This window comes from Rutilus rutilus (genome assembly GCF_951802725.1).
Source record: "Rutilus rutilus genome assembly, chromosome: 7".
Classification (NCBI taxonomy): Eukaryota; Metazoa; Chordata; class Actinopteri; order Cypriniformes; family Leuciscidae; genus Rutilus; species Rutilus rutilus.
In genome coordinates, this window is record NC_140221.1 from 46587734 (window position 1) to 46601669 (window position 13936).

The window sequence follows — 13936 nt, forward strand, 5'->3', positions numbered from 1 at the left end:
GGATTTTTCTCCTGTTTTATCATCCGTTGCTTACAATAGTAACAGCATCTTTGCTCAACAAGAAGCACTGAATGTTTGTGCTGAGCAAAAAACGGCGCATGTATCATTCCTATTCTGCACCCGACTCACAGCGGACTTTTCCCTCCACAGACGCACGTCGGTAAATTAGGGAATGAACTTGCGCTCCCGGGGGCGGTTCAGCGAAAAGAGGAGGCGTGTTCCGGCGCAAACGTTCCCTGGTGCTATTTTGCAGTTTCAGAAAACAATTCCGCCACAGACCAGGAGAAACCTCGTCTAAAGTCAGCGGGTCGTTCAGATGCTATTTTAAGGGCGCATGCTTGGCCATAATGTAGCGTGCACAATGCCATACACTTTGATTCTCTCATCTACACAGAAGCATCAGTTTTCATTTTTGCAAATCTTACATTATTACAAATCATTGTTGTGTCCATGAAGATGTGAAAAAATAGGCATAAATCTAGTTTACACATTTACCCAAATTATCATACGCCTGTTTAACTGAAGCTAATTTGTGTGTGTTTCTCCATCCCCAATGTCACTTCTCTGTGTTTTACGGCCCTGACGAGAACGTCGGTCTCCTCGGCTGTGAACCGCTCCTGGCGTGCGTCTGGCAAATCCGCCGTTATAATAGCAATCCGCCATGGAACAAGGGCGCCTGCTCTTAAAGGGAATGTGAGATGACGCTCTGATTGGTTTATTCCACGTAGCTACTTCAGACCAACACATTTTAGATTTGCGTCGGGCGCAAGAGTCATTTATCCCGCCGGTATAATAGCAACAGCGCCCGAGACCCGCCCACAAAGTTACTTGCATTTCAGATCGTTTAAATAGGGCCCACAGTTTTTGTGTGTGTCCCTTTAGATGCAAATGAACACAAAAGCCATATTCGGACGGGACTATTGTAACATGTAGAGGAGGGGTAAAGTCATTATCACCAGAGCTTCTCTGTGATTTTAGTCCCGTCCGAATATGCATCTCAGAGATCATCACGGACAGTGTCAGGAAAGATTCCGGCGACTTTTACCTTCAGTAAAACGGTCCGGAAAAATGACCTCAGGTGATACTAATCCCGTGCGAATAGACCCGATGTAAATATGTACGTAAATATTCCGTCATTTCCTGTTTAAAAGTAGTTTTCCGCGTTTTTTCAAGTATGGAGACGCTTGAAAAAGCATCAGTTGTGTTCTAGACGCTGGGACGAGTCTGTGGCAAAACTCAAGTGTTTCACACACACCATTCAGATCAGAAAGAAGATCGACAGCACTTGTTATAAACATCTTTTAGCGTTAGATAAGAGCCTATTACCAACACAATCCAATCTGAAGTTAATTAATACATCGTTCGACCGGACATAACCGTTTTATATATATAAATATATGTTATATGTGTTTGCGCACGTGATATCAGGAAGCAGCGTAACACACACATGAGGACAGGAGTGACGGCGGTGTGTAAATCGAGTTACTCTCCCACTTCTGCTAGTTTACTGAGATCTCTTATCCTGTGCGAATTGGCCATTAATATTACAGACGTCCTGTGGTAAAATTACACTCCATCTACCCTTGTAAAGCTAATCCCGTCTGAATAGGGCTGAACTCTCCACTAATTGGTTCCTGCTGGAGGGAAAATGCCACGCGACTGACGACTGCTGGATTTGTTTTGCCTGTTTTATCATCCGACGGGCAACATCGCGAGTCCAGTTGCTTGGAATAGTAACAGCTCAACAGGAATCACTGCATGTTTGTGCAGATCACAGTGTGCTTGATTTAACAAGCACTAATAATGATGAGTCTCATGTACACAACATGAAATATAATCCGTGTAGCTTCTTCTCTGAGGTGAATATGTCTGTTGTGTTCGTCGTAATCAGTAGTTATTGCGTTCACATCCGTCAGCCGTCCTTCTGACAGTCAAACCGAGTTCACTAACTTCCAGTTTGTTTTTCACCAAACTCTATTATCGTAAACCCAGAGCACTTGGAATATTCGACACGTGTCGCATGGGATCATTCTGTGATACTTTTGCGTCTTTTAAAAAGCTTGATGTCGCTGTTCACTGCCATTATCTGGAGGACAGCGAGCTGGACAGTTCTTAAGAGATTCTCCGTTTGTGGCCCATGAGAGACAGAAGAGCTTCCGGCATTAGACCAGCATCAGCGTCAGTGGATGATGAATACATCTTTATATTAGGGTGAACTATCCCTTTAAAAGACTTAATCCCTCTCTCTCTCTCTCTGTGTGTGTGTGTGTGTGTGTGTAACTGTGTGTGTGCGTGTGTGTGTGTGACTGTGTGTGTGTGTGTGTGTGTATATGAGTGTGTGTGAATGAGTGTGTAAATGTGTATGTGTGTAACTATGTGTGCACGTGCATTTGTGTGTGAGTGTGTATGTGTGTAATGTATATGTGTGTGTGTGTATGCATGAATTTGTGTGTGAATGTGTATGTTTGTAAATGTGTGTGTGTACTGTACATTAGTGCGTGTGTGTGTATGTGTGTGCATGTGTGTGCGCGTGCATGCGCATGTGTGTGCGTGTGTGTGTCTGAATGTGTGTGTGAATGTGTATGTGTGTAACTGTGTGTGCGTGCGTTTGTGTGTGTGTATATGTGTGTGCGTGTGTGACTGTGTGTGTGTGCATTTGTGTGTGCGTGTGTGTAGTGCGTTCGTGCATGTGCTTGTGTGTGCATGTGTGTGGATGTATATGTGTGTAACTGTGTGTGTGCATGCGTTTGTGTGTGTGCCTGTGTGTGTGTGTGTGCCTGTGTGTGTGTGTGTGTGTGTGTGTGTGTGTGTGTGTGTGTGTGTGTGTGTGTGCATGCGTTTGTGTATGTGTGTGTGCATGCGTGCGTGCGTGCGTGCGTGTGTGTGTGTGTGTTGGGGGAGGCTGTATAGGAGAGGTTAAGGGGTTAAAGTCTTTACTGGGGAGTGTCGCACTGGTTTATATCCACAGCATCAGAGAAAAGCCCCATGTCTCCATTATAACTGCAGCCGCCCAGTTTAACTCCCCATCACTCTCTGTGAAACACTCCTGCAGTTTTACTCCACAATCCCCTCATGACTGATCCATAAAGCCTTAGTTTAAACCAACAGTTCACCTAAAAAAAAAAAATATTTAGTCAATTTAATCTCCCTCATGCCATTCCAAACCAGTGTGACTTTCTTTCTTCTGTGAAGTTATGATTCTTATTAAGTCATTGTATGCAAAAAATAAAATAATTCAATAGATTTTTCTTTGATTCTTCAATGTCTAATTTGTGTTGCACAGAGTCACTGGACTTGAAATGACACAAGGGTAAATGTAAATGGGGAGTAAACGACGACAGAATGTTTATATTTGGCTGAACTGTCCCTTTAAAAAGCGCCTCTGATTGGACATAATGGAGGCTTCTTGTACAAACAGAGATAAGCTGAGGATGCGTGTTCAACACAAGAAACCCAGATCTACATGAAGCTGGTCTGATTTCACACCGTCTGCTGCTACACACACTGGGAGGAACATATGGAGAGCCAACATCTCCTAAAGCACAGCACAATTACTCATGATGTATGTGTGTGTGTGTGTGTGTGTGTGTGTGTGTGTGTGTGTGTGTGTGTGTGTGTGTGTGCTGCCAGATGGCTGATCCACCACCATCCTCCATCTCCAACATCCGGCTTCACAACATCGTCATCAATCTAGTAACTATTACTCAGAGCTCTTAACAAGGAACAGTTTATTTCCGCTAATAAGAGTCTGCAGAGAAACACTGAACACACTTCATATGTAACTTCATACGGACTGACGGAGGTCATTGTTTTTTTAATTCCACTGGATGGCGCTATACATACTTCACTTTTAAAGGGACAATATTGTACAGTTCGTGATTTCGTTTTTCATAACCATAAACCCTTTTTCACATTTCTGGGGTTTTCGGAAAGCGGAAGTCGTCATAGTTGTGGAAACTCCTATAGCGGTGAACGGAAGACGACAGCAATTTTTGTATTTTCATTTGCTCCAATAGCTAAAGAAAAAAAATCTGTGATAGTTTCCACGACTTTTCAGAAGAGAGAAAAGAGTATAGAGAGATTGATTACGTTGGCCAGAAGAGAGAAAGATGTAAAATGTGCCATTACTCCCTCAGCCGTTGTATTAGAAATACCCTCGCAGAAGTTTTAATTCGTTTATTCTCATTTACTGTGAAAGTAATATAACACAATATATAGCATGAAAATATGAAACACTTTGCAATGATTTAAAATCACTTTGCCCACTTCTTTCTATTCTATTCTATTCTATTCTATTCTATTCTATTCTATTCTATTCTATTCTATTCTGACACTTACTCACCCTCATGTCATTCCAAACCACAGTTGTTATTTTGAAAAGGGCCCACTGGTTGTGTTCTATTCTATTCTATTCTATTCTATTCTATTCTATTCTATTCTATTCACTTACTTACTGACCTTCATGTCAAACCACAGTTGTTATTGTGAAAAGGGCCCACTGGCTGTGTTCTGTTCTGTTCTGTTCTATTCTATTCTATTCTATTCTATTCTATTCTATTCTATTCTATTCTATTCTATTCTATTCTGTTCTGTTCTGTTCTATTCTATTCTATTCACTTAGTTACTGACCTTCATGTCAAACCACAGTTGTTATTGTGAAAAGGGCCCACTTGTTCTGTTCTGTTCTATTCTATTCTATTCTATTCTATTCTATTCTATTCTATTCTATTCACCTTCATGTCTTTCCAAACCACAGTTGTTATAGTGAAAAGGGCCCACTGGCTGTGTTCTATTCTATTCTATTCTATTCTATTCTATTCTATTCTATTCTATTCTATTCTATTCTATCCACTTACTCACCTTCATGTCATTCCAAACCACAGTTGTTATAGTGAAAAGGGCCCACTGGTTGTTTTCTGTTCTATTCTATTCTATTCTATTCTATTCTATTCTATTCTATTCACTTACTTACTGACCTTCATGTCAAACCACAGTTGTTATTGTGAAAAGGGCCCACTGGCTGTGTTCTGTTCTGTTCTATTCTATTCTATTCTATTCTATTCTATTCTATTCTATTCTATTCTATTCTGTTCTGTTCTATTCTATTCACTTAGTTACTGACCTTCATGTCAAACCACAGTTGTTATTGTGAAAAGGGCCCACTTGTTGTGTTCTGTTCTGTTCTATTCTATTCTATTCTATTCTATTCTATTCTATTCTATTCTATTCTATTCTATTCACCTTCATGTCTTTCCAAACCACAGTTGTTATAGTGAAAAGGGCCCACTGGCTGTGTTCTATTCTATTCTATTCTATTCTATTCTATTCTATTCTATTCTATTCTATCCACTTACTCACCTTCATGTCATTCCAAACCACAGTTGTTATAGTGAAAAGGGCCCACTGGCTGTGTTCTATTCTATTCTATTCTATTCTATTCTATTCTATTCTATTCTATTCTATTCTATCCACTTACTCACCTTCATGTCATTCCAAACCACAGTTGTTATAGTGAAAAGGGCCCACTGGTTGTTTTCTGTTCTATTCTATTCTATTCTATTCTATTCTATTCTATTCTATTCTATTCTATTCTATTCTATTCACCTTCATGTCTTTCCAAACCACAGTTGTTATAGTGAAAAGGGCCCACTGGCTGTGTTCTATTCTATTCTATTCTATTCTATTCTATTCTATTCTATCCACTTACTCACCTTCATGTCATTCCAAACCAATGTTGTTATTATCAACTAATACTAAAACTATTAAAAATGGGTTTCTTTATAGAAATATAACTGAAATAAAATGAAATATAAACATTTAATGAAAAACTTAAACTTAAGTTAAAAAATAATTTAAAACTCAACCTAATTAAAACAAAAACGAATAAAAAAAATATAAAAATCACATAACAAAATGGCTAAACTTTAAAATAAAAACGAACATATAACAATAAAAGCAAATTCATTGTATTGATAAATACTATAATAGTTGATAAATAATACTAAAATAACACTGGTTGTTCCAACCTGACACATCTTTCTTTCTATGTTATATTTTGAAGAATGTTCGGAACCAAAACATTTTATACCAAACACTAAAACATTTCACAGAATATCTCGTATTCGGTTTCACAGAAGAAAGAATGACATGAAAGTGAGTTAATGTTGACAGCATGTTCATTTTGGGGTGAATTATCCCTTTAACACATGACAACATCAAGGACACATTTTCTTCACGCTTTAAATTCTGTATGAAATTGACAGATTGCTGTAAGCCTAGTGCTGTCATGTAAACCGAGGTTAATAGCTGGTCTCTGGATGCTGTGCGGTGATAAACACGACATCGCCACTAGAACAATGCACTAACCAATCAGCTGACAGGACTGAAACGATCCATTTTATACACAGAATGCAAAGCAAAACTGCTGATAAACCAAACTCTATTTCTGTGATGTGTGTTTGATGAATGGAGGCAGAAATGCAGGCGTACTCAGCTCCTCATTCACTAAGCATTTAAGCATGTTAGCAGATTCCTAATCCCGAACTGAAGCAAATCTTTCATCATCTTTTGTGCGCTGAAGCGGTTCCCCTGCGGCGTGTTTGTGCGCTTTATCACCATCATTCACCCTGCCTCAAGGTCACACAGCTGCTGTTTAATTAGACACACTCAGACCTGCTTCTTTATCCCGTCAGACGCGGGCCGAGAGGATTAGAGAGAGGACAGTCATGCTACAAATCCTCCAAATACAGCCGTGTTTATCAGAGGCCGTTTGCTTTTCTGCTCCTGCACTGAGAATGACTTTTACTGCGTTTGATGTGATGTAGCAAACAGGACTCGGAAATGCAATTCCAATTTGAATGCAGGGAAGAATAATTAAAATGGTCATAAAACTGTCATTTTTATCTACGAAGCAGTTTAAATGCAGTCTTTTCTTTACACTACTGTTCACATGTTTAGGGTCCTGTATGGAAGCTTGTTTCCGCCACAGAATAAAACATTTGAAGAGATAATAGCAACATTTCATCTCATAATTGCGAGTTTACATCTCGCAAGTCTGTCTTTATTTCTCAGAACTGCATGTTAAAAAGTCCAATTCTAAGAAGAAGAAAAAAGACTGACTTTTTCCTCAGAATTGCGACTTTATGGGCTCTATTTTAATGATCTGAAACGCAAGTATCAAGTGCGAAACGCAAGTAACTTTGTGGGCGGATCTCGCAAATCTAAAATGTGTTGGTCTGAAGTCGCTTCATTACTCATAGATGTGGTTTGGGCGTAACGTGAAATAAACCAATCAGAGCGTCATCTCACATTCCCTTTAAGAGCAGGCGTGCTTGTTCCATGGCGGATTGCTATTATAACGGCGGATTTGCCAGACGCACGCCAGGAGCGTGTAAAACACAGAGAAGTGACATTGGGGATGGAGAAACACACACAAATTAGCTTCGGTTAAACAGGCGTATGATAATTTGGGTAAATGTGTAAGCTAGATTTATGCCTATTTATTCACATCTTCATGGACACCACAATGATTTCCCTCGTGTGGAATATTTTTCCTTGTAATAATGTATGATTTTCTAAAAATGAAAACTGCTGCGTCTGTGTAGATGAGAGAATCAAAGTGTGTGTGCGTTGTGCACACGCTACATTATGGCCAAGCATGCGCCCTTAAAATAGCATCTGAATAACATGCGCAATGCGCCACTGACTTTAGACGAGGTTTCTCCTGGTCTGTGGTGGAATTGTTTTCTGAAACTGCAAAATAGCACCAGGGAACGTTTGCGCCGGAACACGCCTCCTCTTTTCACTGAACCGCCCCCACAAGTTCATTCCCTAATTTACCGACGTGCGTCTGTGGAGGGAAAAGTCTGCTGTGTGTCGGGTGCAGAATGATACATGTGTCGTGTACAAAGTCAATTGCGCTGGGTGCAAGATAGGGCCCTATATCTCACAATTCTGACTTTATAACACACAATTGCGTTATAAAGTCAGAATTGCAAGATATAAACATGCAATTCTGAGATAAAAAGTCACAATTATCTTTTTTATTTTTAATTCTGTGGCGGAAACAAGCTTCCATAGATTTGTATGTTTTTGAACGTTTCTTCTGCTCACCCAGGCTGAATTTAATTGATCAAAAATACAGTAAAAACAGTGAAATATTATGACAATTTAAAACCGCTGTTTTGTATGTGAATATCTAGTAAAGTGTAATTTATTCCTGTGATCAAAGCTGAATTTTCAGCATCATTACTCCAGTCTTCAGTGTCACATGATCCTTCAGAAATCATTATAATATGAGGATATGATGCTCAAGAAACATTCATTATTATTATTATCAATGTTGAAAACAGTTGTGCTGCTTCAGATTTTTATGGAAATCATGATATTTTTCAGGATTTTTGATGAATAGAAAATTCAAAAGAACAGCATTTATTTAAATTAGAAATGTTTTGTGACATTATTAATCGTCTTTACTGTCACGTTTGATCAAATGATTGCATCCTTGCTGAATATATTGAATTCCACTTCCTGTAATTCCAATGCAAGTTACAATTACAAGTTACAGCTTTCCTGTGGCTGATTCACTTCAAATTCACACTCACTGAATTTGGCACAACACTGAACCAGTTCTCAGAGTTTCCCTCAATAGTGTGTCATTAAAGCACATTTATTATGCAGATGGCAAGCTAGTTTAACACGCCAGCATCTGACTGACTTTAACTCACTCACTAACTGGCAATACTGTAAATGCAACTGCATTATGACTGTGCTTTGACACATTTTAGACTGCAGCTATGCATCAAATCAAGTGTTTGTGTTCTGGAACTTGCTTAGATGTTTCAGGCCTCACTGCTTCTCATCAATAGCCCATAAAGCATCAGAAACAATGCAATGACTAAATAAATCAACAATGCACTGTGATTCAATATTCTCCTTTGTGTCTTTGTGGCTCATGTGATGTCTCATGCATGAAAACATCTCAAGTTTCCTTGGTAAAGCGTAAATGTTGTGGATGTGCTCATCTGTATTTCCACTGTTTTAACAGTGAACATGACCTCTGAGAGCTCTGAACATGAGAGACATTTCTTGCATTCACTACAACAAGCTCAGTGAAGATGGAGGCGATGTAAATACAAATGGTAAATATTCACAATCAAATCAAAACTATAAAAAATACTTTAAACTGTTGATTATAAGCTCAAAATATTTAAATAATTGCACATACATACATTTATAATGTAGAAAGACTGTATCAGGTCATTCACAACTTAAACTCTTTTATCTGATTTTTATTTATTTCAGCTTTATTTCAATTAACAATTTTTAAAGTGCCCCTATTATGCTTTTCAGATACTCCCTTTCATGCAGTGTGTAATATAGCAGCTGCTTGTGAATGTAAAAGATCTTGTGAATGTAAAAGTGCACGATAAATAAAGTTTTTGTCTAAAATGAAGAATCGATTCTGAACGTCTAAAATCGAGTCGTCAGTAATTCCAGTCTCACTTCCCGTTACAGTGTAACAATGTAATACATTTGCATAATGCCAGCCTGTGCTCTTGATTGGCTGAGCAGCGTCTCTTTGCTCCGCCCTCAAACACTGCAGTTGTATCTGAGACTGGAAGAGTTTAGTTCGTGTTGTTCATGTTTTCTGCACTTCTAGAGAACGAGACTCACACTGGAACTGATACAGAAAAACCGACGCCATCGTTACTGTTCGTGTCACTGAGGAAGAGCTGAGATTCAGATATAGTAATGGACGTTTCGTTTCTGACACACGCTGTAAGCAGTCGACCAATCACAGCAGACTGAGCCGTCTGACCAATCAGAGCAGAGCAGGCTCTCAGGAGGGAGGAGTTTAGAGAGACTGAATCTTCAAATTAACCGGTTTCAGACTCTGAGAAATTAAGTGATGCGCACTGTATATGATGAGAAAATTAAAGTGTTTTTAGACCTTGGATGTAAATCTGTTGTAGGAGAACAACAAAATTAGGAACCTTTAAAAGAGCATAATAGGGGCACTTGAACAGTTTTAGTTTTAGTTAATAAAAACAACACTACTGATTCTTAGGTAGTTAGGATTCTTCCTTGGATATAGTAGACAACAAGCTTATCAGTGTTTGGACCAGAGCTAATGTCACCTAAAAACATTATTGATGATATCTAAATGATTTTTCTAAAAGAACCAACATGATCCCCTCACTCACCCCTGTTCCTCCATCATTTCTTGCAGCTCCATGCATTTCAGCTCCACCCTCCTCTTCCTCTCGTGGTCCAGAATCTCCCGGTGAGCCTTCTTCACCAGGACGGGTTCAGGCACACCCTCCTCTTCCTCAGGCTCTTCGCTGGCTTTGGGTCGTGTGGTCGCGGGGGTCTCAGGCTGGAGCGGGACCCCGTTAGTGGCGTCCTCAGGGGAGGGAACCCTCGCCCCATCGTACATGGCCACGGCACTCTGACACAAACACACACAGCAACAGGAGTTATTTCAAAAACGTATAATTTTTTTTGTTTTTGTTTTTTTCAATAATTATTACCCCATGTGTTGGTTTTTTCATGCATATGTGTTAGGATGTGTTTTATTTGTTTGCATAAAAAAAATAAAAAAAAATAATTATAAATTATCTTCTGCTAAAAAAAAAAACAGCGACAGTAAGACATGAGCTCAGGGATTCTCACAGATTACACATGGTTTCACTGGGAACACTGGTACTGGAAAGCGAGATTGGATGGACAGAATAATTCGCAAGTTTTAAAAAAAATACAATACCGTTAAAAAGTTTGTGGTCAGTAAGATATAATTTTTTTAAAGAAATTAATACTTTTATTCATCAAGGATGCATTAAATTGATCAATCATGTTACAAAATGTTTCTATTTCAAATAAATGCTTTACTTTTGAACATTCAAAAAAAAAAAAAAAAAAAAAAAAAGACTTGTTTTCAACATTGATAATAATCATAAATGTTTCTTGAGCATCAAATCATCATATTATAATGATTTGTGAAGGATCATGAGTCACTGAAGACTGGAGTAATGATGCTGAAAATTCAGCTTTGATCACAGGAATAAATTATACTTTACTATATATTCACATAGAAAACAGCTGTTTTACATTATAATAATATTTCACAATATTACTGTTTTTACTGTATTTTAGATCAAATAAATGCAGCTTTGGTGAGCAGAAGAGACTTTCAAAAATATAAAAAAATCTTACCGGCCCCAAACATTTGAACAGTATTGTATAATCAATGCAAAAAAGTGATATTTGTAACTAATCACCAAACACTGCCACGTGCATCCCTCACTGATATTGAGAGGATGACAGAAACTATAAACAAATAAGACACGACTTTCTTTCTTCACTGTTCATGACGACACAAGCAGGATCAATCTGGCAACAGAGATACGCAAGCTTTCACACACTTCTGATGCACAGGACTCAAACTGCACCCGCATACATAAACCAAGAAAAAAAAACTCACACTACGGGCCCTATTTTAAGCGCATGGTCTAAAGTTCACTGAGGTCGTGTCCCAATCCACTTCTGCTAGTTTAACGACGGGAAAAATGGTCGGCGCTCCCGGCGCATGGTCTAAAAGTGTTGTCTCTATTCTCTTAATGAGTAATGGGTGTGTTTTGGGATTTATGTGCGTTAAACCTATGAGAGTCTCATCTCCCATTCCCTTTAAATGCCAGTTGCGCTCGTGCCATGGAGGATTCGCTATTTACATGACGGGATTTGATAGTGGAAAGACCGAACGCGTCTCCAGAGCGCAAACGGATCTGCTCGTGCACGAGGTAAAAGTGCGCTAGCAGAACATCTACGGGACAAGCCGGATTCACCATATCTTTATGTACACAATAATAATCTTTTACACTGTAATCCTTTTAATTTTAATATTTGTCATGTGTGTGTGCTGCTGTGCGTCCCTGTGTGTGTAATAAGCAGAGTGTACGCGCGTTGTGGACCCGCCTATAGGCGCACATTACTAACGCGCTCTTTAAATAACAAAAACAATATTGCACCATTGACTTTAGAGCAGGTTTCAGTCGGTCAACGGCTCAGTCTATTTCTGTTCCTCAAAATAGCAAAAATGCGCCAGAACACACACTCATTCTCAGACCAGCAGCCCATGGCGCACAGATGGGCACAAATGCATTTGCTATTTAAACAACGTGGCGCTGGATGTGAAAATCATAACTGCGTCGGGCTGAAACTAGCAAAACACACTTGCGTCGCGCTTAGCGCTGCATTGCGCCAGGTGTAAGATAGGGCCCTTTGGCTCATATTTCAGCTGCATAATAGTCCATTGTCACATGAACATCTGGCCAGTAATTTCTTCCCACAAAGAACGGATTCTCACCTGAATGAATTAAGCTTTTTCTGAATATACAGTACATGGTTTGATTGAATCATACTTGCTGTTGGCAGTGTACCACAAGAATGAGAAAGGGAGAGAAACGCTGTCTCCTCTCGTCTGGATGCGATCCCAGAATCTGAGAGACTAATGGTCTCGCATTTCAAAATGGAGACTCAATTCAACAACTTCACTTCATCACTGTCACCGCAAACTTTCATAGTGATAAACATGATACTTCACTGCTCGCTGCAGGCGCACATTATCATAACGGTTTTTCAATTCATTTGTATGCCATATAATACAGATGTGTGTTTTATGTGGCTAACAACATGTTAAAAAATGAAACATTTATTTTGAGAATCAGTTCAACTTTAGATTGTCAATTCTCACTATTAATAGCTGCTTATTATGATGCATATTACAATAGTGGCTGTTTATTAGTTCTTATAAAGCACATATTAATGCCTTATTCTGCATGATCATATTCTACATCCCTTAATCCTACAATACCTAACCTTAACAACGCCCTTACTAACTATTAATAAGCAGTAATTAGCAGTTTATTGAGGCAAAAGTCGTAGTTTATAGTGAGAATTGGAGCCTAAACTAAAATGTGACCAAAACAAAAAACTGGACTTCAGTGAATATTTATTATTTTAATAATATTTTGATGATTTATTTGATTAATTACAATGTTATTGTTAAAAAAAACTGCATGCAATATATGTAACAATCTTAAGTTAAAAAAATAGGACGATCATATCTGTGTTTTACTAAAAGCATGTCATTCTGCAACAAACTACATGCAAATTCAAACCTATCCAAATAAATAGTTTAATGTGGGTTATGCTATAAATTATGTGCAAATAAATATAAACATGAATCACCTGGACAAACTTTGAAAATATTTGGCCTCTTAGAGCTATTTATAAAATATTTATATAATTGTTTTGATTCAGCATACTGTAAAAAAACAAGTTCAATCAACTTGACTGTACAAGTAATTTCAACTCAACTCATATTAAAGAAAATGAGTTGAATCTTGTATAACAAAAAAGTAGTTATTTTGATGAGTTAGACTAATGTAAAACATGACTTATGATATGAATCATATCATTTTTACATGTGTAAAACATAATTGTTCCCCTTAATCACACAGGCAGAGCTGGGTGTCTAAAAGCTTTGGATTACAGATGCTTGTTTCCAGCATGGATTGATGATGGAGGGCGCCGGGGATTGTGGGTAAAGTCACGAAGCGCCGTAGAGCTGAACAGGTGGAGGAACAGCAGGAGGCATCATCACTGAATTCATTACACACTAAATCTCCGCCTCGGATATCTGCCACTTGAATACTTATAAGTCTCTGAATTCTTCCCTTTGTACTCATTGTGTCGTGTGTCATGTGACTTTTAATGGCTATAAAAGCAATTACATGATGAAGCTGCACTGTGCGCAATGATTTAGACACTTCTCTCTTCCTAAATGACATTTAAGTGCCCTTCATCTTTATAAAAATAAGTCAAAAGGAGCTTGAGATACAGTGGTTTGGAAATACTAAGCATAATTTGACTTCAG

At 38.5% G+C, this 13936-nt stretch overlaps 1 protein-coding gene across 1 annotated transcript in view; it reads right to left on the bottom strand.

Annotated features, from left to right (window-relative positions):
• Positions 1-13936, bottom strand: part of srrm3 (serine/arginine repetitive matrix 3) — a 103291-nt gene that overhangs the window by 40892 nt on the left and 48463 nt on the right. The window contains exon 2 of the mRNA XM_084413867.1: positions 10206-10450. Within this exon, the coding sequence (XP_084269993.1) occupies positions 10206-10438 (233 nt within the window). The 5' untranslated portion in view covers positions 10439-10450. The remainder of the gene's footprint in view (positions 1-10205; positions 10451-13936) is intronic.